Source organism: Bos indicus, chromosome 9, assembly GCF_029378745.1.
Source record: "Bos indicus isolate NIAB-ARS_2022 breed Sahiwal x Tharparkar chromosome 9, NIAB-ARS_B.indTharparkar_mat_pri_1.0, whole genome shotgun sequence".
Classification (NCBI taxonomy): Eukaryota; Metazoa; Chordata; class Mammalia; order Artiodactyla; family Bovidae; genus Bos; species Bos indicus.
Window position 1 is genome coordinate 94,218,199 of NC_091768.1, and position 24,800 is coordinate 94,242,998.

Sequence of the window (24,800 nt, forward strand, 5' to 3'; positions counted from 1 at the left end):
TAGAGATAGCATGGTATTACTTTTAAAAAGGTGAGTGATTTGCTTGCCAGAGGCTGTTGTAGTTCAGAGTTAGTGTGCTTGTTCTTACTGAGTTCCTGTTGTTATATGCTATAGTAATTTAGAAAGGAATTAACCCAGGGAAATTTTGGCCTCAATAAATGATTAATGTAGAAATCCTATTTATCTCATGTTTATTCTCTGCTGCCCCAACACAACAGTGATAGAATATAAGTTAAATATGATTGCATCTGATCAATAGTTCTGATTTATTTGTTTCAGTCTGGCCAAAGAAAGTTGGGAGCATAAAACTGCAAGGAATTGCTTCTCTAAAAATATATCTGCTAAATGCACTTGCCATTTAAATCTTACAATTGCACTCGAATTAAGTGCTGGGGAATCCAGGGCACCCTATACTAGATCTGATTTGGAAGAGGGCACAAACGAAATTCTTACTGGCATTTATTTATGTAGGCCTCTTTACTAAGTTTGGAGGATGTGCTGGCTTTCTAAGTCATCACTGTTGTTAATAAATGCCATTTGATGTTTACTGACTTTCTGAGCAAGTGTTCCTGAATGTTTCTTTAATGATATTGTAGTTTAGTATAGGGATCAGCAACTACCACCTTTGGGACAAATCCAGCTTGCCACCTGTTTTTGTAAATAAAGTTTTATTTATGCTGCTCTGTTTACATGTTGTCTGTGGCTTCTTTTGCACGACAGCAGCTGAGGTGAATGGTTGAGACAGAGAACATATGGCCTGCAAAACCTGAAATGTATCCTGTCTGGCAGTTTATAGGGAAGAGTTTGCCTGTTCCTACTCTGGAATAGTAAGATAAAGCTACATGATCACTGATAACTTATAAAGATCTAACTAACTATTAGTCTGCACTTGGTTTCTGGAGTAATCAATCAGCCACACATTTATTTAATCAACAAATATTTACTGAATGCTTACTTATATGTCTGGTTCAAAGGATATAGTAGGGAAAAAAACAGAGTTCTTAGTACTCACATAATTTATGTTCAGGTGAGAATAGGACAAATGACACAGAGAAGTAAGATAAGAACTATGGGGAGTGTTAAGACTGTGTTGCCTATAAGAAACAGAACTTAAACTTGTGAGTCCTGACTGCCCCACCATCTTGGTCTATGAAGTATACCAGGCTGTAATATATTCATGTCTTGGGACGTCCACTGTAAGTTATACAATTACTAGATGTGTGCTAATTAACCAAAAGTATACTTATTAGCCTGTCTCTCTCAGTTTTGTTATAAACTAAAATCCTAATGTTTTGTTCTTTCAAATGTTTCATTGATGATTATTTTGATTTAGTTCTTAAAAGCTATTTTTAATTAGAAAAATTCCCTCAAAACCTCTTCTAGTGTTAAAATTCTAAGGAAAATACTAAGCTAACCAAATACAATAGTGTGTGTGTGTGCAGTTGCTCAGTCATGTCCAACTCTTTGCAACCCCCTGGACTACAGCCCACCAACACTCCTCGGTCCATGGAATTTTCCAGGCAAGAACCCTGGATTGGGTTGCCATTTCCTTCTCCAGGGTATCTTCCCAACTCAGGGATTGAACCCAGGTCTCTTGGATCTCCTTCACTGGCAGGCAGTTTCTTTACCACTGAGCCACTAGGGAAGCCCCAAACTCATGATTTTATACACACACAAATACTGAGGTATAGAGTATATATGTACACATTGGTGTACATGATCTCTTCACTGAGAGAGGCTAGAAGCAGTAACTCCTCAGAAATAATGAGTAGGCCCAATGCCCAGATTTTAGTCTCTTAACACCATTCTCCACTAAAAAGAACCAGAGCTCTGAGGAGAGGTGACTGATTATAGAACTGGGGTGAGGAAAATAAAAGATGAGCCTGGAATTCCTTGTGACTTCTAAAAAATAAAGATTTGAAGGAGCTTCTAATGGTCAAAGCTGGAACAACTTGAGCAACAAAATAATGGCACAATTGGATTTTAATCCATGAGTGTGTGAGTTTTCTGTTCAGTATGACAAATCACAATTTAGCAGCATAAAGCAACACACATTTATTGATCTCGCATTTTCCCTGGTCATGAGTCCATTCACAGCCTCACTAGGTCCTCTTCTCAGGGTTGAAAGGCTCTAGTCCAAGCAAGTGTTGGGTTGTCTCATATTCATCTGGAGGCTCAACTCAGGGATACTTTGCTTCTAGTCTCATTCAGACTGTTTGGAAGAATTTGTTTCTAGTGTTTGTAGAAGTGAGGCCCTGAAGTTCCAGAGGCTGCCTTGTCCTTGCCGTGCAGCTCAGTTCCCATCATAGAAGCTTACTTCGTCAAGGCCATTGGGAGCATCCTTCAGCTCAAAGAAGGCCTAAGCCATTTCTTGGCATCATGCCTCACAGGGTTACTTCCCGTTTGATTATTTCAAAGTCAACCAATTATGGACTTTAATTATGTCTATAAAATCCCTTTAATTTTGCCATATAAAATAATTTTAGAAATGATATCCCATCACTTCTGTTATATTCTTTGATTAGAAACCAAGTCACAGGTTTTGCCCTCAGTGAAAAAGTGGAGATTACATAGGAATTTGACTCATTGGAAGTCATTCTCTGATGTGTCTGCCACATTGAGTCCATATGGATAGAAGCAGTCTAATAAATATCTAAACAAGTGGAGAAGAAGGGATCATTCTTCCTCATAGTAGATTCCCATTCACAAACGTGGAAGGAAAGAGGGAAATAAAGAATTACCATTAGCAAGCACCATTGTAGTAAATGCTGCAGACAGGATTCTCTAATGGATGCTAAAATTAGTGGGTACAAGATTGAGGAGACAGAGAATTTGCAGAGTCTCAATATCTCCCCTAAGATACTCATCAACTACAAAGAGCAAAATGCAGTAACTTTTTATTGGCGCTTGGTAGACAACAGCTTTGCCAAGTAATCAAGGCAAAAGTCACCACAAGTGAAACGTCAATGTCATTAACCTCTTGGTAGAATGAACTGAAAAGAGCACAACACTTTTGTCATACTCGTCCCAAAATGCATTACCTTGCTTCAATCCTGACACAGTAACAGACTAAACCAAATTGAGGAACATTCTACGAAACGACTTATCTGAACTCTTCAAAAGCATCAAGGTCATAAATATAAGGAAAGACAGATTAGACTGAAGGAGACCGAGGAGAAATAACAACTAGATGCAATCTGAGACCCTAGAAGGGAAAATGAAGCACTGACTGGAAAAAATGGTAAAATTCAAATATCTTTAATAATTTCTTACCATTTTAAGTTCCTCTTGATAATTATATAAAGGTTCTATAAGGTGTGATCACTAGGAGAGGTGGGCTAAGGGATATATGACAGCCCCTTATACAGGTGGTGCTAGTGGTAAAGAATCCACCTGCCAATGCAAAAAATGTAAAAGATGCAGGTTCTATCCCTAGGTTGCGAAGATCCCCTCAGGGAGGAACTGACAACCCACTCCAGTATTCTTGCCTGGAGAATCCCATGGACAGAGGAGTCTGACAAAGAGTTGAGCACAACTGAGCACAGCACTCTTATACTGGCTTTATAGCTTTACTCTGAGTCTTAAATTAATTGCACATAAGAGCTCTTCTGTAAAAAATTTTAATATAAGCTTGTGCTTAGAATTTTAAGTTGGCAAAAGCAGACATTAAGGTCATTTACTGATGTTTCATTTTTTAGTTGCACCAGAAATTTTGGACAGTATTATGTACATAGCCATTGAAGAGTGAATACCTCCATGTGAAGTGGTGAAATTTGTTCTACCTCACAGATAGTGCTTATGTCACCACGTTGTGCTTACGTCACCACGTTGTGCTTACGTCATCATAGACACAAACTAGGGGGAAAATGAGACTTTCTTTAAACACTTAGTTTTACTGTTAAAGCCTTCTCATGAATTTGGTTTATTTATTACATATGAAACATTCTCTTTTAAAATAGTTAACCACACTTTGTTTAAAAGGTTTTACTTAACATCATACATATGACATATAGAAATCTGTGGTTCGAGAGGTGTTTAGTCATTTCATTTGGTTCAAAAAGCTCTGAATTGTCTTCTTTATATGGACAGTGGACAGAAATGGATCATCTGTATTACATTTCTCAAACATGTTTTCTGATCATGTCACAGTCATCTGCTGTGACTATGCTTTATACCTATGCTAATGGGAGATGAAGTTATTTCTTAGTAACTATGAAACTACTGATGGAAAGACAGGGATTGAAACCAAATGGAGAATTTAAAACAGTTTGGGCAAGTCTATCGTTACCATGAAAAGGCTCTTTGTTTCTTTAAAGGACAGATTTAATAAATGAGTAGGTAACTCATAGCTTTAAAGCGAGATCTCTTAGAAATGCACCAGACAACCACTAGTGCTGCTTGAATATGGCAGTATTTTATAAATTCATGAGCTTTCTTACAGCCTTTTTTATGTTTACTTGAAATATGGTATATAAGAGCAGTGCCTGGGGCATGTATAGTGTAAGCAGTGGTGTCCTTAGAATCACTGTGTTTTGTTTTGTTTTGTTTTTACTGTCATGAGTCTATGAATTCAGTCTGTCATGTAGAAACAATCATTAAAATGTAAGCACTTACTATCTTACTGCAATTGATTCCCCAGTGACATTTTAAAAAGTCAGTATTTGGCTGCAGAGTGCTTTAAATTTCTAAATGGACTGGAGCTTAGGGGCCGTAGGGTATTTCATAGGAAGCACATGACCCTGAGTGGACACACAGCAACTTTTGTGTATCTGTAGCCAAGTTGATGGCAGTGTTTACCCTAGAAGTTGTTTTTACCCAAATGTAAGTATTTTTGCTTTATTTATTTGGTACTAATACTAATTTACTGCAGATGTCTAAGAGTAAATAAATGAATGAATTCATTCAAACAAACAAATTCATTCAAACAAAACACAAATGAATCCCTTTGAGGATTATGCTAAATTCAACTGCCTTTGTTACTTTATAGTACTTTTACTCTCAGAAATGTATCTATACTTCTGAGGCAGAAAGTGAGCTGATTGTTCTTAAGCTAAAAAATCATGTCTCTAGACCTCATATAATTCACTGTCTTTAGTTAATAAAATAAAGTTTTTTGTTTTAATAAAGTTAATTAAAGTGTTTTGCTTTAATTCCTATTCTCAGATTAAGGACCATGAAATAACAAAGATTTATTAATTATTTGTTATGCTGATGGAGGGACTAAAGAATTAAACAACTTGATTCCTGTCTCATGGCGCTTACCTTATAGTTTGAAAAGACAAAAAGCAAAAATTAAATGGAAATCAAATAGGTGGTAAATAGACACTATTGCTCTGTTAGCAATAAAGATTAAAAGGTACAGAATAGTGTTTCTTCTTTAGTGATAATGTACACTATATTTTATAGTTGTGTGTCTTTTAATTGAGCTTTCCTTCTAAGTTTTTGTGGAATCTATGATTGACTTAGAAGTTTTTAGAAGTCAGTTGTTATTGCTATATTAAGTAAATATTACTCATGAAAGATTGTTGGCCACTATGCTGCCTGCCCACTTGGGAGTCTGAGTTGACTTCATCAATCTGGGATTTTGTTAAACGTATGGTAGAAGTATGTCTCGAGATTTGAGCTTGTAGATTGATTTGTGAATTTGGGAACTCATACAGTAGAAAATTGAACTTTTCAGGAGGTGATTTGATAAATATGTTTATGCATGCTTCCTCTTTGTTTTACAAAAAAAAGTATAAAATATCACTCTCTTTGAGCTGTATGTTTTTCTTTGTGGAGCAATACCTTTTGTGATCATGAAGATTAAATACATTTAACTGTGTCTTGGGTTTTACACAATTGTGACATTAATGCAGAGGGTTCCCTATCCCCACTTCCTCTCCTGTGTTTTTACAGGAAGTCAGATGCCCCCTCAGCCACCTGGGAGCCAGTCAGAATCCAGTTCTCATCCTGCCTTGAGCCAGTCACCAATGCCACAGGAAAGAGGTTGGTCTTCAGTTCATATCTTACATACCTTCATGTTTTGAGTGTGTAAGGTTTAAGTGAGTTTGCTACCTATGTACCTGCTTATACACATTTTTTTAAAGGCTATTACATTTTCTCATCAGATGAAAGAAATACCTAAGAACCTACATATAACAATAAATACTGAAAAGAAGGATGGTTTCTGGTAGATTGGGTGGTTTTACCAAATCCCAGTTCAAGGTCCAGAGAATCTGCGTGTCCACATAGAACCAGGAAGTATAGTTTAAACATTACTGCAGTCTGATATTTGATCTAGCTGTGTAAAAATGACTGTTAATGATTCAATTTTGATATTGGTCCTAATGAAGTAAAGTGCATCTGTTTAGCTGTTTTGATCAATTACTTATCCCATGATATTTAACAGTAAATTTTTAAATGCATAGTAAAACCTTATCTTGTAGAATTATAGGATCTCAGAAATGGAGCTGACCTGGAAGACTGTAGAGTCCATTCATCTCAATTTATGAATAAAGAAATTGAGGACCGTAGAGGTTCTATATGACCTTCTCATTCTCAGAGACTAGTTCGTGTCAGAGCCAGAAAAAGCAATGTGAGCTTTTCCTGAGCATTCAGGTTGTCCCGCATCTGCAGACTCTGACCTTTCACTCAGTTCTGCAAGTTGACCCCCATATATTATTGCCTTGACTGAGGCCTTAGTCCTTCATCAGTTTGCTTCTGTCTTGTTTCCCCCTTTTGGAGGGAAAGTTACTCTTATTGAAGGTGGAGATGGTGATTTTAGTCCAATGAGTGTAGACAGGATTGACAGGCGTGCTGCACCATCTAGTGCTGTGCCTGGTCACCGCCTCCTACTGCCCACGAGTCAGGCCTTGCCCACCTGCCCCGCCCCCCACAATGGAGATGCCACTTTCCTTCACTCTACTTCCTCTCTCACTTGCCAGGAAGACAAAAGTTGCTGGCTTGGTAGCTAGTATTTAAAGGCTCCTGACCCCTAATGTTTATAATTATTTCTGTATGAGTTGTAAAGATGATAATTTGTTTCTAATTAGATGAACTTTCAGTTATTTTACATACTAAAAACTCAGCAACATGTTATTTAGAAAATAATACCAGTAAAAAGATGGATTACCCTTATCTCTACATCATTTGTGTTAAAATAAATGTTTAGTAGGAATAAAATGAAATTTTAATTTCAATACCTTTACATATTTAACTTTTTATTATCATTTAATGTGCAGTTAATACTTTAATTCCCTTATCAAAATACTATGATATGTTTTAATAATGGAGTAGTAGTGGTTTTTAAGCTTTAGAGTGCATGAGAACCATCTGGAGAACTTGTTAAGCTGGATTACTAGGCCACACTGCAGGTTTCTGATTCTGCATCAGAAAATCCACATCTCTGACCAGTTCCCCAGTGCTGCTGATGCTGCTGGTCCAAGGACCATACTCAAGAACCACTGCTTTATAATGATGCTATAGTGTGTTTTAATCATTGTATGATGTGTGTATTTGTTTCTCTGTCAACTTTCCACTGTGGCCTCCTGTAAATCGGTCTTGTATGTCACATCCTCGCTATGAATCGCTTGTTCTGTGTTAACTCCCCTATGGCTCTGTTGTCTGGGAAACATGACAGACGCTTCTGGAAGGAGCCCTGGAGCCAAGCCAGTGGGAGTTTCCCCAGACTCCCTTTTCGTGGCTATCGTTTGTACCTGCCTTGTGGTACTGGGTCAAGGAAGTGAAGTAAAAAAGAATAGAGAAAATTATCCTGTACTGAAAGCCCACTCAGGCCAGACCCAGAGCTAAAATGAAGATATTTGTTGTTTCATTTTCACCATAAACCTGTAACATCATTCCTACTGGGAGAATTCTGCTTATTTTGTAAGCATTGGAAAATAAGAGGTACTTTATTTGGAAATCCTACAATAAACCTTTATTGCTACAAACTGAAAAAGAACCCCTCTTCTACATTCTCCAGTGTCTTTTCAGCCCCTTCCACCTGATACACATTTGAGAAATTTTAAAGTGTAGAATGCTGAATGTGAAGGACAAGATGACAGGAAATGTAGTTAAATCAAACTTTTAGCCTTGCAAGACAAAATCCAAGGTATTCCTCTGGTGTCACTGTATGGAAACCACTTGTTGATATGTTTGAGTTTTTTTCCCCCTCTTATGTATAGTGTGATTTTGGTAACTAGTAGTGGATACATAACTGACAACCAGGCTAGTTTTAATGACCATTTCCTTCAAATAGTAAAAGATGACTTTTATAATGTGCTAAATCTGAATTGATTTTTATGAACATGTTCTTCTAACTTCCCTGAGACTGTGCTGGAGGCACCATGTGCATCCCTTGGATGGTGCTTTGCCGTGTATGAGTTAAATTTCCTCTAAAATTGGGTAGCAAGTACTTTTTTTTTAATGACTTTGTTTAAATCTAGGAAGATATGTTAGCTCCTGCCTGATAACATTTGATCATGTGTTTTAATGGCAGATGACATAATCATTTTAAGGATTTGATACAATAATGAAAAGCATTTTTTGTTTGTTTTACCATCATTTGGTATGTACCAACAATATATATAGTGCAAAGTAAATCTAAGAAAGCCTTTACTATAAAATTCCCCAGTATTGATTCCCATGTAATTTAACTTACTTTATACCTTTATCGGAGAAGGCAATGGCACCCCACTCCAGTATTCTTGCTTGGAAAATCCCATGGACGGAGGAGCCTGGTAGGCTGCAGTCCATGGGGTCGCTAAGAGTCGGACACAACTGAAGTGACTTAGCATATACCTTCATAAGTTATACCCTCTGCCCTTATTTAAGGAAGTAATGAAAGAAGAGGAAAAGAATACATTGAGTTAGCATCTTATTTTTAAAAATGTATTCTTTCTCAGAAACCATGGACCCTGATAAACAAGATAAGGCACAGCTTCTGTACTGCTGAGTGCTAAAATAACCAAGCTAAACACTTCCTTTTACACTTAATGTTTTAACAAGATTATAAGAGAGTAAAATTCCACAATTATACACATTTTCTTTAACATACCCATAGGAGATAGATTTACTTTAATGGCGAACAATCCAGAAACACACTTGCCCAGAGACACCAGCACAAAACAAGAGACTCAGGAAAGCCTGCTTTCCTGTGGAGTGCAATGTTCTGGGTCCTTCCCACACTCCTTGCGGGGGTCAGCCGGGCTGACCTACCACCCTGGTGCTCAGTCCCTTCAGGCTCAAGAAGTTGCTGTCTTGCTCTGCTGTCATTTTGGGGGTTTGATCTTTATATTCCCATTCAGGAAGAACATTTATTAATAAATTACATACCCTGTTGAGAATTTTGCAAATCTGAGGCTGTCCTAGGGTCTGAACCATGCTGGTAGCAGCAAGGCCATCTCCTTGTCCCGAGGTTGAGCACAGAGTCCGTGCTCCATCTAGACCTGGGACCCTGTGGTGCCCACCCCCTCTTTACTTGGTGGTCCTGGTGTCAAGTGTATCAAAAAGCAGCAGTCACAAATTCATTTTCCCACATTGTGTGTAGGCAAAAATAAGTGTATCTATAGTTTTCTGTTTTCCATCTACAAAGGTGTATGTGGGTATGGCCATCAGAATTTACAGGAAGGAGGGAGACACTCTGAAGATCTATTGACTTCTTTATCCTTATGTAGTATTGTCTCCTCTACGTTTCGTGTACTTCCCAGTATAAAACTTGATGTATACTCTCCTGTTTGCATACTATGTGGTGCTTCTTACTAAGTGAATAAAAAAAGTTCTTTGGTATTAACTTTTTTATTACTGATGTTTGTTCTTTTTAAACGTCAAAACTTCAGCTTAGTATTGCCATTGGTTTTTATTTAAACTAAATCTTTCCTCTCTAGACCTCATATAACAACATGCTCTCACCCAAAAAGTCAAATACTATGACTTATATGAACTAAGGCATTGGAAGAATAGTTAAGATAACCCTAAAATACTGAAATATATTTTACAAGAAAACTGTAGCCAACATGTTTAGATTCGCTATATCCTTATTTCTTAATCTTGAACATATCTTAAAATTTGAAAAGGGCAGTAAGAAATGGCTTACTAGTAGATTGTCCTGTTTTCTAGCAGGGAATATAGGATAGCCATCTGAGTAGATAAATAAGTATAATTATTATTAACATCAAAATGATCACATTTTTAACCTCTGTAAAATGTTAAGCTTAATGAAACTAGCAAATGCCCTTCTAGTTTATTGGATTAGCAATTATGTGAAAACGTTTCGAGAAGGCTTATTTATTTGGACAGATGTAGAGAGGTTCGGAATTAATTTTTTGAAAACCTTTTAATTGAATTCCCTTTTAATTTTCACAGTGGTGTCTAGTTAAATATTCATGTTAGTGCTAGTGGTTTTCTGAAAGTCTGAACTAGATCTGGATTCTCAAAATCAACATAGGTTATTTAACCCTTTTCATCTAGTATGCCAGCAGGGACTTCCTTAGTGTAATCCCATAGTATTTGAATAATTAGAAGGTAGTAATGAGGATTTAATTAGTCCTTGAGATATGCTGAAAGCAGAACCACTAAGAACCTTCCCTTTTGGATATGGCTTGCAAGCAGAATTGATGCTGCTCCCAGACTGTGATGTGCTAGGAAATATATTCTGTTGCTGGAGGCAGTACTTAGGCACCATTCCGTGACCATATGGAGGGCGTCCTGGGTGAGATTTTCCAGAATTATCGGGTTCCCCCACCCACAGCCTTCATTCTTGTCCAGCTACAGGACAACCTTTCTTCCTCTCTCAACTGTTTAAATAGGTTTATAGTTAAAGTCTACAGTATTACTGTACCTAATTGAGAATTGTCTTTTACTGTATCAGTGGTGCCAAAATTAGACAGCCTAGACAAGTTGTGTCGGAGAAGGCAACGGCACCCCACTCCAGTACTCTTGCCTGGAAAATCCCATGGACAGAGAGGCCCGGTAGGCTGCAGTCCATGGGGTCGCTAGGAGTCAGATACGACTGAGCGATTTCACTTTCACTTTTCACTTTCATGCATTGGAGAAGGAAATGGCAACCCACTCCAGTGTTCTTGCCTGGAGAATCTCAGGGACGGGGAGCCTGGTGGGCTGCCATCTGTGGGGTCGCACAGAGTCGGATACGACTGAAGCGACTTAGCAGCAGCAGCAGACAAGTTGTGTAGCTATTCTGTAGTTTCAGAACAAGGAAAAAAATAACAAAATATTGCAGTTTTACGTATCTTGAGTATTTAATCCAGCCAAACTTAGTTCTTGACAGCTGTATGTCAGATGAATCACAAAATTCTCATCTTTGGAATCTGATATTCACAGTGATATTTATCAGTAGCTCCATTTTTATAAACACAAATAGTGCCATTTTCCAGACAAAGTATGTAGCAAATGGGTGAGTTCAGGCATTTAGATGTCCTTTTTGTGTGCTACCATGAGAAGGTGAATCAGAATCTGTGTACTTTGAAGTATAAGGTTTCAAACTTAGGTATTTTATGCAGATTGAATAGAATATGTCTTTGTTCTGTTATTAATCCCAAATGTTAAATGCTTTGATAAGTTTTATTCCCACTCATTAATGGTGTATGTTAACTTCTTTTCAGCATATGAGTAGAATTCCTCATCAAATTTCTAAGCACATTCTATTTGGATGGGGTAAATCTTTCTCTTCCTTTTTAATGGGAAGGACAGGAAAGAGATCTCTTAAAATAAATCCAGTGTCTTTCTGTAGATTAGACTGAACTCTTGAGGGCCAGAACCAAATCTTATTTATGCGCTGCATCCTTATGCTACAGCAGCACCTTCTATATAATAGGTGCTCAACAAAGATTTAGTTGAACGACAGGAAATAATTCAGCCTTCACAACCATTCAGAAGTTTCAGATCTATTCAGAGCACAGAACAACCAAAGAACAAAATGTTTCTTGCTCTGAAATTAAGAAAGTGTACCATATTGACATGTCTTCTTTCAGTTTTACCATTATAAGTCATTTGCTGTAGCACAGTGTTTCTCTCTCTTGCACCAGATTAAAGCTACCACTTCCATCTTCCATTCTTCCAGAAATATTTCTACAATCATACAGACAAGTGTCAGTCTGAGATGGGGTGCTCACACCTGGAGCCTCACAGTAAAGTGCATTGTCCAGAGGCCAACCATGTTCTTTACAACCCCAGAATATTTAAAGGGAAATAAGTAAAACTTTGGAAAAGTTTTTAATGCTGCTGGCTTATTTCCTAGTGATATGCACACCAAAAATCAGTTTTGAAATTTTTAAAATTATTTTTGTACATCTTAATTGACCTAACTCAGTTGCAAGAACAGATTAACCAGTAAGTATAGAAATGGAAGAGACCACCGAGATGATGGTTAAGGAGTTGGAAATGGGATTGTGTGTGTGTGTGTGTGTGCAAACTACAGAAATTATTTTGTCGCTCTTTCTCTGAGGTTCTCAGAGAAGGATCTCCCAGTCGACCTGTCTGTTTGTTCTTGCATGTAAAGGTTCTTATCACTTACATTGTGAGCATACTAACTGTAAAATGATGCTGCCTTTCAGGACAAGGGTATTGTCAAAAAGAGAAAATAGATTCCTTTCCTCGAGCCTTGTTGTGTAAATATAATAGATCAGCGTGTTAAGGCATTCATGACAGTCTACCCTCACCCCCAGATGCAATTAATTTAGCCTCCACTCTTAATTGAGGATCCCTTTTTTATAATCGGTGGCAGATGAAAATAAACTCAAATGGGAGGTACCGTACAAGAGAGACCATCTAAGAAGTTGTTTCTAATTTCTTCAGCCCCAGAACTCTGCCTCTGGGCTGGATTGTGGACCAAACCAAAGCTAGTCAGTAATGAAGGGAATAGAAGTATAGGAATTGTTTGAGGGTTAGCATTGAATTCCTATTAAGTCTGCTATCTAGAGATCTGTTCACCAAAGAGCTCAGGGAAATAAATACCACTACAATAAAAAATCATTTTGTGTTCGTTGTAGAATCATCAGTCTGAATTTTAGAATATTTTAAAAGAAGCATAGTTTTGTTACTTTTGTATGTGCAGTAATTTATTTGAATTGCCAATTAAAGCTTATTTTTAATAGTTAACACTCATTTGTAATTGGCTCATTATTCTTCCATGAAAGTATTTGAGAACATCTGGATCTTAGGTAAATTCAGCATTGTGTATTGTGTGCACTTATTTATAACAACATGTTTTCTCCTGTGCTTTATGGGTCTGTACCTCAGTGAAAGACTGCTGTCTGCTTTGTTCCCCAAGCCAGAAAGCTTGAAGGCATCCTTGATGTCTTTTTCTCTCCCATCAGCTCTACACTCGTCACCTTGTTCTGCGGACTCCACCCCTCAGTGGTTTCTCACATCCTCCTTTTCTTGGCTTTCACCGGCATGATCCCAGCCCACGCCCCTGAGGCTCCATCAACACCTCCCAGCCAGTCTTCCTGTCAACTTTGCTCCCTCCACTCTGCTTTCCAGGCTGCATCCAAAATGGTCTCTCCAGAAGAATGGTGACACCGTGTCATTCCCTTCATAAAAGCCTTTAAGAGCTTGCCTCTGCCTATAGAGAAAGGCCTTCCTGTGCTTGGTCACGGGGGCCATCTCACCCACCCAGCCTCCCCTTTTGGGCTCGTTCTTATCACTCTCCTGCCTGGTGGTCTCCAGCCAGGGTCTTCTGGACCTTCACGTGCGCTGCTCCCCAACCCTTGTGCCACCCACTCCTCAACCCTCCTTCCTCCCCGACCTGTGGCCCCCAGCCCATCTTTACTCCTTTCATATCCTCCAAACAGCCTGACACCTCGTAGGTCCTTGAGTCCAGTCCAGGTTTCCTGCCAGAACAAAGAAGGAAGCATCGCCTGATCGGCCAGCACTGTCCCGCGCAGGCAGGCAGTGCTCAGGAGCCCTGGAGGGCTTACCGCTGGAGCTCTCTCCTCAGGGAGAGCTCTGTGAGGACCAGGACCATGGGGCCTTGGCCAGTGTCTTACTCCAGTGCTTCTTAGATACATTCTTTTCCTCATCTTAATCTTCAGGGAATCTGGGACCAAAAATCTGGGTTTAGGTGCGAACTTACTACTAACTGGTTTTGTGACTTTGGACAAGTAATTGAATTTCTTCTTCCTCATTTGTAATGGGCTTCCCTGGTGGCTCAGAGGTTAAAGCTTCTGCTTCCAATGTGGGAGACCTGGGTTCGATCCCTGGGTCAGGAAGATCCCCTGGAGAAGGAAATGGCAACCCACTCCAGTATTCTTGCCTGGAGAATCCCATGGACGGAGGAGCTTGGTGGGCTACAGTCCACGGGGTTGCAGAGTCGGACACGACTGAGCGACTTCACTTTCATTTGTAAAGTGGGGATCAGAGTGTCCCATGGATTTGTTGCATGGATCAAATGCAACCTTGTATCGAAAAGTTATCTACTGGATGCTTGGGGCTAGTGCACTGGGAAGACCCAGAGGGATGGTATGGGGAGGGAGGAGGGAGGAGGGTTCAGGATGGGGAACACATGTATACCTGTGGCGGATTCATTTTGATATTTGGCAAAACTAATACAATTATGTAAAGTTTAAAAATAAAATTAGAAAAAAAAAAAAGAAAAGTTATCTATTGCAAAGCACTGTGCAAATACTAGTAATCATAAGCATCAGGCACAGATGACTGTTGTGAGACTGGATTGAAAGCCTGAAAAAGTTATTTCTTTGCTTCTTCCAGCAGGTAGGGACACATAAAATTGGCTTCACCCTCAGCACTGAAGTTGACTTTTGCAGCTAAACTCCAAAGAATTATCTAAGGAAAGGCCAAATAGTTTGCTCCCGTCTGCCATCTGGGTAGTCAGTCCAGTTCCTCCCCTGACTCTGATTTTCCCGATGATTGATGATGTCAGTAGCTGAGAAGGCTTCATGGGGGCGGGTGGGGAGGACTTAGATGCTGTCGTTTGTGCCTCTGAGTAGAGGGTGTGGTGGTGACAGGAAAGGGAGAGGGAGCGATTGTGCCAGTTAACCTGAAAGCACAGCTGGGAGAACACTGGGCGGCCTGGGTTATAGCCTTGAACGGGTCATTAGTTTCTGTCTTCCTTGGAGCAGTTCGTGTTGTGAAGAGAAGCAAGCAGGCAACTAAACACTGAAGATGTTAAAATGTAACAAGAATATTCTTTAAAATCTATTTTTCTCTCCAAATGGGAATCTGACACCTATTTGCGATAAGAAATGGTTCTGTGTTTACAGTTGGAGCCTCTGCTAAGGTGGTGCAGCGTGTGACCGTGATTTCACACATGTGGGGAAACATCTTTTATTGAACTGCCCTGAAGAAACAAGGCAGTTCTTCTGTGAATGTTTAACAGATGCCAACATGAAAATAAACCATCCATGTGCCAAAGGAAAAACGTGCCTTGCCTTTTGGTGGCTTGTGGAGCCTTGGGTGTTTTGTGGGTGTCCTGACCATGCTCAAGAGGCCCCCCTGACAAGGCGCTATGCTCATGTGGACTTGGTGCTGGGCTCACATGCTCCTCTGAGGTAGCCGGAGCACTTGTGCTCTCTCTTTGCTGTTCTCTTTCATGGGTGGGGTGAACCATGATCTGGGTCTTGTGCTTAATGCTGTTTTTTCCATCAGGATTTAAGGTCTCCATTGCTTACATTGCAGAATTTGTTGTCTTGCATGAAGAATGAAAGGACATACAGTTGGAGGCTTAGGTCCACATTTAAATGCCTTCCAGTTTAATTTTCTGAAATTCCTTGTATTTGCTCCATTACTTATTCGACATTTTTTCTAAGTCAGTTTTCTAACACCCTTCAACTTAGAGATGCATTTTCCGTGGATGGCCCTTTAACCTATCAGTGATTGTTTTGGAGTTGTGACAGCCCGTCGTTGTCTGTTGGATTCATGGAGCTTTCTTCTCTGTTTTTCCATGGAGCATTTCCTCCAGATATGCTTTAAGGCCTAACTATAATTTCATCTATTCTTGAGAATATTTTAAATATTCTTAAAGATAAGCTGTATCTCTGTCTTGTCCAGTGAAGAATTTTTCCTCATTCATACCACATAAAAATATTCTATATTCATTTTATCTCTTAAGTGGAAAATGTGATTTGTTTATAATGACTACATAAATCAGTTCCTTAAAAAAATTTTTTTTGATCTGCCAAGGTTTAGACAGTCACTGTGGAATTTTCTCTTCTATAAGAATTTTCTTTTTTGCAGTTAAGAGCATCATATAGCATTTTTTTTCTAAACCAGGAAAAATATCCACTTAATAAGCCACAAAAATAGCATGTTGAAGAAAATATTTGAAAGGCCTTGAAAACTCATTTATCTAATAATGATGTGGATAGACATTTTGGAAATACTAATTCTTTGTTAGGCCTGTTTTCTAAGATTCCAAGATAGTAATATGTTTTCTTAAAAACACATTAAGGAAAACAGAAGCCTCTTCAGCTTAGTCTTTAATACTAGCCTCTGTATAGATTGAAGTATTAATAACATTTTCCTAGACTTAACATGACTTCTACTGCCATGTAATAGAATAGATTGTCTAGGAATTCTCCACTGATCCGAATATCCATAGGAGGATGACCCCTGTGAGAATCATTCTTAACCTGAGACTGAGTGACTCCAGATTGGGTCCTGCGGCCCCACCACCAACCCTACTTTCAGCTATTGGGTAAATGGGAAGTGGTGTTCAAAGAATCGTCAGATTATAATGAAATATCTAAATGAACCCCTGTGCCTTTGGAATGAACTTTAGAACAAGTTGTTAGCCCCTTACTAGGTGGTGGGAACAAGTCTGGCCAAAATTGGGCCTTTATCACACAAGTTCAAGGTTCCTCAACAACCCCTCAGCTGAAGACTGATATGCCCTTATCTGGGGCAAGGTCTAGGAGGTTCTCTTTATAACTGGAAATAGAATCTCCTTTCACAAAAACCTAATAGATTGATCTATCCATTGCATAAAGTGTTTATCCAGCTAGTGATTCATATAGGTCCATGTGACTCAGTAATAAACAAAATTCAAGATCCTTCCCCTTTACATTGAGAGTTTGTTCAGGCACTTGACAGGACTCTTGACATCTGTCTCACCATCTAGCTTTCTTCTCTTTCTCTTCCTCGCCCCCTTCTCTTTCCACTCCCCCGCTCACTGTCTTAATAGGCAAACTCCAGGGACCCTGCAAGATTAGGAAGGATGTACACTGAGTCTTAACACCGCTTAGAACTAATCACTACTGTAGCTATTGATTGAATGGCCTGAAACCGAAAGGCTTCTGTTTTCTGAGCCAAGTAACATGGCCAGCCAATTATTTCTGGAACTAGCTATCAGGAAAAGGGCACTGGCTTCTGGATAGTCTGCTGAGTGAGGAAGGCTGCCCATCAGCTATAACTGGCTCTGGTGGAGGATGGAGCCGGCCAGCCCAGCACAGTGACGCAGAGCTGGGTGCACTTGGGCAAGGGCATCGAACCATTTGCCAGGAGACCACAGGGTGTGGCCACTGGGAGAATTAACCACGGTCCAGGAATTTGAAGCACTTTCCAACGTTGCCATGGTGCATGGTTTGAAAGGAAGCCTGGCAAGGGAAGCTAGTTTGAAAACTTGGGGTCACTCAGATGGGTAATAAATGGTGGGTTGTATTTAAAAATAATATGAATAATAATACCTGTCACTTACTGAGCCTCTGCTGTGTTCAGGCACTAAGCTGTATGCTTTACAAAGCATGTTCACATTTACTCTTATGAGGTAGACTCAGTAGTCATCCACCTTTTTCAGAGAAGGAAATTAAGGCTTGACTATTAACTTGCTGAAGTGTCCTGACCATAAGTGGTGAGGCCAGAACTTGAATCTGCAGTGACAGTGGAGATGGACAGAGCAGATGTATTTGGCAGATATTTAGGTGATAGAAATAATGGTGCTTTCTGGCCCATTAGGCTATCAGCCGTCAATTGTTCCTGCCTTGAATAGCTGTCCTCTTTTTGCCACAAATGATTACTTGAACATACTCTGAACGAGGAGCCAAACCATCACATTTATTAGACTGTTTTCCCAAAGTAAAATAAATGGATTCTGAATGAAGATGTTTTCTTATTCATTAAAAAACCTGTACTATTTGGTTCCAGTTCTGTGCCAGTCACCTGGCTTGGTCCAGAGGAGACAGATGCAAAGAGAATGTGTTTGTTTAAAGCCTCAGTACTCACAGTCTGGGGGAAGACAGTCACCCCCACAAATAATGATAAAACTGTGACAGCTGCTCTCTGTCAGCTAACATACAGCATAGAAAAGTATCTTTTTTTCTGAAAGACCAGGGAATGCCATGGAAGCAGCAGGAGGAGAAGCCAGGAAGGACTGCATGTCAGTCTCATGGTGGTAAATGAGGCACTAGTATTTAACACTAGTATTTAGGCACTCAGTATTTAACAGAGGACACAGTCTAGCAGTCTGTTTTCAAACTGTCTCTCAAGCATGGGTTTTTTAGTTGAAAATATATATATAAAATATCAGAGATCATTGCACATAATCAGGGTAGAAACTTTTTTATGAGGCATACAGTGTATGTGTGAATACTGAATGTGAATATATAGACACATATGTATACTCATATATACACATTGAATCTTGGCAGGAGATATATTTCTTTACTATGGATTGTGGTAAAAAAAAAACACTTGAAAGTGGTTTCAGTGAATTAACCTCTGTGAGCTTCACTGTCTTCATAGCTGTTTTGAAGTTTAAAAGAATAATGAACAAAGCCATTAGCATATAATAGCTGCTCATTAAAAAGTCAACTGTTATTAGACTAGTGAATAGTCAATTGCCAGGAACATGAGAGATGGTCCATAAATATTTGTTACGTGGATGAATGTATGAAGAAGGCAAGTGAGGTAAAAACGTGAGTGATCGAATCAGAGTGGGCACTCCATGATGACCATGTAGAAATGATGGGTCTGGAGAAATAGTCAGGTCACATTTGAAGAGACTTGACTGCTGGACTGTTCAGCTTCATTCTGTTAAACAGTGGAGTCAGTGGCTAGTTTTTGAACAAACACTTGAATATCCCTGGAGAGATGAGAAAGGATGTAATCCATAGCATAAAGTGGAGGTCCTGTCTTGGGTACTAGGAAGAGATTTCCTTCTGAAAGGAGGAAAATCCATAAAGGTAGGACATGGATGTTGGGGTACATAGGTGAGAGCAGGCTGTCTTAAGGGTGGCTCTGCCTTTTCCTGTGGTCTCTTTACATTTAGCAGCAGGGCTAGCGGAAGGCTTCAAGAAAGGGATTCGAAATGTTAACCTAACCATAGGCAAAGTGAAAGTGAAGTCGCTCAGTTGTGTCCGAATCTTTGTGACCCCATGGACTGTAGCCTACCAGGCTCCTCCATCCATGGAATTTTCCAGGCAAGAGTACTGGAGTGGGTTGCCATTTTCTTCTCCAGGAGATCTTCCCAACCCAGGGATAGAACCCAGGTCTCCCACATTGCAGGCAGACGCTTAACCATCTGAGCCACCAGGGCAGCCCATAGACAAGACCAGAGCAAATAGAAGGGTGCCCAGTGACTACTGGGATTCAGCTGAATGCACAGACTTTGGCTTCCAGGAATGAACATTGCAGCATCCACTTCGCTAGTCAGACCTATTCTTAGTCTTATTCAGATCCAGTTAGATTTACCTGCATCCTACCTTCAGCTAAGGGCTCAACTTAAACAGGACTTCAGGGAGACCTCCCTTGTCCCCAGTCCAAATTGACTTCCCTGGTGGCTTAGAGGGTAAAGTGTCTGCCTGCAATGGTCAGGAAGATCCCCTGGAGAAGGAAATGGCAACCCACTCCAGTAGTCTTACCTGGAAAATCCCATGGATGGAGGAGCCTGGTAAGCTACCATCCATGGGGTGGCAAAGAGTCGGACACAACTGAGCAACTTCACTTCACTTCCAATACCTTCAGAGTACCTATACTTCTGTTTTCTTTTGCTTATACTTACTCCTAGTTGTTTGTTGGTGGCTGTCTCTGCCATTAGAATGTGAAGTCCACTAGGCAGAGCCTGAGTGCTCACTGTTTACATCTCCAGCACCTAGCATGCTGCCCAGAATCTGTCTCAGTTACTTTGTGATTTTATCATTTTTCCCTGTTGATAAGTTTTATTGTCTACTCAACTGAATTGTAATTCTTCAAAGACAAGGATCACATCTTTTACTTTAAAAAAAAAAAATGCTGTTTTTTCTTAACTGCATTTCCATGAATGCCAGAGTAAAATTGGGGCATGCTGGTAGAAGATTTCTATGTCATTATTGTGGGTTGAGTTACCAGTGTGATAGCTTAGATCAGAACACACGCAGTGAATGGCTTGTAGCATCACTAAAAAGGCAACAGTAATACCTTTGTATGGCATTCTCATGGTGTTTTTCAGTTTAGAAAAGTACAGCCACACATGTTTTTCTTGTTTGATTCTCTGAATGCTCTTATAAGCCAGAATAGGAAATGCACTCACTGTTTTATACAAGAGAACCTGTGGTCCACACAGTGGATAGTGGAGGCAGCCTCTATAATCCACATCTGGTTCCAAGCAGATGGCATGCATGCACGTGTGTGTGTGTGTGTGTTTCCTATTACTGCAGTACCTTTCCTTTCAGAATAGAGCTTCCACTTCGTCAAGTTTGATTGTACACGTGTTTGTGGTCACATATACATATAATGAAGGATTCAAAAATAGTAAATCCACTTATATAAACCTTCTGTGCATATACTTTATGGATGAAACGTGTAAACCATATTTTCATATAAAGTTTCTAAGATTTCCAAATAAGTTCTTTTATATAATGTGAATAATAATTATCTAAATTAGTACTTCTTTCCAAAGTTTAATTTTTCCATGTTATATTATTTGCCAGTTCCATAATACACCTAGTAGTTCAACAAGCTTTTATACTATATGGGAAATTAACTTTATACTTCCTAAATTTTCCTTACTAGTTAGTTTGGTTTTTTAATCTCAGATGGTTAATAACTAGAAAAATTACACAACTTTTTTATTTTAAAAAAAAGGCTTCATTCTTCTAACCGTCAGTTTTTCTATTCATAAACTGTGCTACAACCTGCCATTTTATAATAACTTTCTAAAGGAGGCAAAATACAATCAAACGTGTCACCATAAATAGAAAATTCTTGGTTGAAATTTATTTTTTGGAAACATTTTAACATTTATTTCATTCAAAATAAAGGTTAAAATAAAACAAAATGAAGACTGTCCCCCAAATAAATAGACATGCAAATTACAGACCTGAATTAGATACTTTTTAAAAGTTTAAGCCATAATCATGGAGAACTAGAAGTGTCTCTACAAATATTGTATGTCTTCCCTCTCTGCATTTAACACGTGAGGAAATGGAGACAGAAAGGCTAGGTTAATTGCTGTATTCTGCACAGCGAACATGGAACGCCCCCGACTGATGTCCTAGTCCTTGCTGTCATACCATGCCGCCTCTCTTGCTTTTCTTTTTTGAACATATTAATAATAGTAACAGGTAGTGATTATTGAAAGCTCGCTGTGTATGTGTGCCAGGCGCTGTTGTAAGTTTTTTGCATGTATCATCTCATTTAATCCTCACAGCAACCTTATGAGAGAGATAACAATTGTCCCTATTTTATAGATGAGGAAACAAGTAATGGACATGCAGATCTCTATATGCAGGATGAAAAGTAGAAATATTTCTTTTTTTGTTATCGTCTGCCTTCTAATTTTTTATTAATTTGTTTAGATTATGACTATATTCAATAACCTTTTAAAAATATGGTTATATACATAATGGAGGCTTCCCTGGTGGTTCACCAGTAAAGAATCCACCCGTCTGCCAATGCAGGAGATGAGGTTCAATCCCTGGGTTGGGAAAATCCCCTGGAGAAGGAAATGGCAACCCAATCCAGTATTCTTGCCTGGGAGATCCTGTGGGCTGAGGAGTATGGCAGACTACAGTCCATAGGGTCACAATGAGTTGGATCCCACTTAGCAACTAAACAACAACAATCCATAGTGGAAGTCGTTTTTAATAGGATTGGTGCTGGCCTTTAATCATGATGATATATTATGTATCACTGTTCCTACCTCCTAACTAGTCTTCTAACCTTTAGCCTTACTTTCCCTCAGTCCTTTCTTCATGCTGCATATTATGGTGGAATTAGCTTTTGAAAATGCAAGTCAGATCACATTGTTTTCCTGCCAAGACTGTGTACGGCCTTTGCCAGTGTTAATCAGACCAGATTTTCATAGGATTGCAAATGCAAAAGTTTTGGTGAACCACGCAGCTATTTGGTAATAACAGCTGAATCTGCAAGATGAAATGCTTCCTAGTCATGACATAGAGTGGCCAACAGAAAATGGACAAATGATATAAGTAGTTCTAGGAAAAGAGTTGAAACTGCTGTAAAATAAAATGTTCAACTTTACTCATGATAAAGGAAATGCACAGTCTAACACAAACAAATTATAAAATATCCCTGAAAGGATACATTAAAAAACCACTTGCCTTTGGCCAGGGAGACTAAATGGTAGGAGACAGGAGTATATATTTTTTTAATCTTTTGGAATTTGTAGACAGTTACACAAGTATTGGAGTAATGTGGATCCCACATACTTAAAAAATGAAGAAATAAAAACTAGCTTCTTCATGCTGGTTGGAAACTGCTCCTGAATATGTGGAGTGTTCAGAAGTTAAAATATACTCGTAGCAATTTATAAACCAGAAAATTATCATCATCATCTCTTACTTTTGTGTATCACATTTCAGATTACAGAGCATTTTCATGTGCCATTTCAGTTATCTTATAGCAACCTCATCCACATTTTAAGATGAGGAAGCTGAGCCTCAGGTAAATTATGATTCACCTAAGGTCACACTGCTAGTTTTGATCAGTTCACACACTGCAGCATATTTACATAAATATGTCTACCCTACTAGATTCTGAGCCATCGACACAAGCAAAACTATAATCTAGGCCTTCTGTTCCCAGTTAGCTGCCATTCGATGATTATAGCTCAGAAAAGAGTCAGGGAAATTATGTCACCTCCTTTCATTTTCTTGGGAATTACATGGAAAGGGATGAGTCTAACCAAAAAATAAAACAAGATTTCAGAAACCTCTTGTAAGTAGTGCCATTGTAAAAGCATACAGAGAAAAGAATGGAATTTTTTTTCTGTCTGTATTTTCATTTTAATCTCTATAAAAGGAGGTGGATTCCATACGCCATAGAACCTTGTCTCCAAGTTGTAGAATTTGATGTTGTTACATATTCCATTTGGATTAACTTTAACATTTCACCTCTTTAGGAGCCTTGTCACAAACTTATTTTCTGCAAAATTCCAGTGATGAGTGAGATGACTCAACTGGATCATGGCATCATATATGTACCTATTTTTAAGGACTGAATTAAGAGTCAGAAATGATGAAATAACTTGCCAGATAAGAATTCTTAGAAGTCATTTGAACAAACCTTAAGCTTATAGTAAGCATCTGAGAGGCAGCAATAACTTAAGGATGTGCTATATTACACGTGTTCTAAATCCTTCAGCGTGGACACTTCTTGGTTGAAGTGAAATTTAATGCTAAAAAAAGGACACATATTATTTTCCTTAACTAATGAAGAAGAAAACAGTCATTCTCCAAAGAGAGAAAGGAAGAAAAACTTACACAATCTGTATGGAATTCAGACACATTTTTTTATTAAACAGGACTCTGTATGAAACTCTTGAGAATTTTATAGTAAGGCTTAGATAAATATTTCATGTTACATCTGAAGATGCAATCATTTATAGTAATTTTAGCACTCTGATTTCTGTTTGTTTTCAGATTTGAAAAAGCAAACATTTTCTATGATGATTTATATCTGGGAGCTGCCAATTGAGCCCAATTTAACAAGCCTTATCTTTATAAATAAATGAAATAGGATAATAAGGAACAGCTCTACTTACTTGTATTTTATGTCTCTCTTTTCAGACAGAAGCAGTGTTAGAAGATTTTTTTTTTTCTTACTGAAATGTAAACCATGGCCTTTGTAAACGCCTTACTCTTTAACCCTCTAAATGTAAGCTGATCTTGGATGCAGGCACCATCTTTCCCTCCGGCTGCCTCAGGAGACTCTCTGGAAGCTACTGCTCTTGGTTCTCCAGAGCAGATGGAACCCACCCAACTCCATGCTTGCCACTGTTCTAGAGCCTTCAGCTGACAAGCGGGGACTCTCACCAGCTCTAACCCCTAGGTTCTGGGAATTGTTTTGCAAACTGCCCTTTGTTAGTTTGCTGGTTTGATAATTTATCTTTTTCTTAGATACATGTTTTAACATGGGATATTCTTTGTCTAAACGTGTATTCACAGTTCATCCTGTGTATAATACTTGCTAATGTTCGGCCAAACTACTGATGAATGGGGACATACCTTGACTATAGTCTTTCTCAATTGAAAGATGGATTTTCTTTATCCATTGGCCAGTTATCTGCTCAGCACCTACCATGTGGTGCTCAGCACTCTGTGTACAAGAGGAATTTAAAATTCGTTCATTCAGTACATAGTTGTTGCACCTATTATGTGCAAACATCCAACTGGGCCCTGAGGGTACAGCAGGGGTCACATAATATGATCCCTGCCTTCCTGGGGCTTATGTTCTCATGGGAAGAGAGAGGTTAAGTGAGTCAGAAATAGAGTAAGCTGATTACAGGTAAGGAAAATTGCCATGAGAAAAGGAGGCACCATGAGGGAGGGCAGACCTGGAGGATGGGAAGGAACCCGCAGTAGTAGAAGGTTCTTGGGAGAGGGGACCGGAGAGAGAGAGACTCTATCATG

At 39.0% G+C, this 24,800-nt stretch overlaps 1 protein-coding gene across 9 annotated transcripts in view; it reads left to right on the top strand.

Annotated features, from left to right (window-relative positions):
• Nucleotides 1–24,800, top strand: part of ARID1B (AT-rich interaction domain 1B) — a 440,026-nt gene that overhangs the window by 334,270 nt on the left and 80,956 nt on the right. For 8 of the 9 annotated variants that reach the window (XM_070795595.1, XM_070795600.1, XM_070795596.1 and 5 more), the window contains one exon: nt 5,899–5,988. The exons of the other annotated variant lie outside the window; for it this stretch is intronic. In XM_070795595.1, the coding sequence (XP_070651696.1) occupies nt 5,899–5,988 (90 nt within the window). The remainder of the gene's footprint in view (nt 1–5,898; nt 5,989–24,800) is intronic. 9 annotated transcript variants of the gene reach the window in all.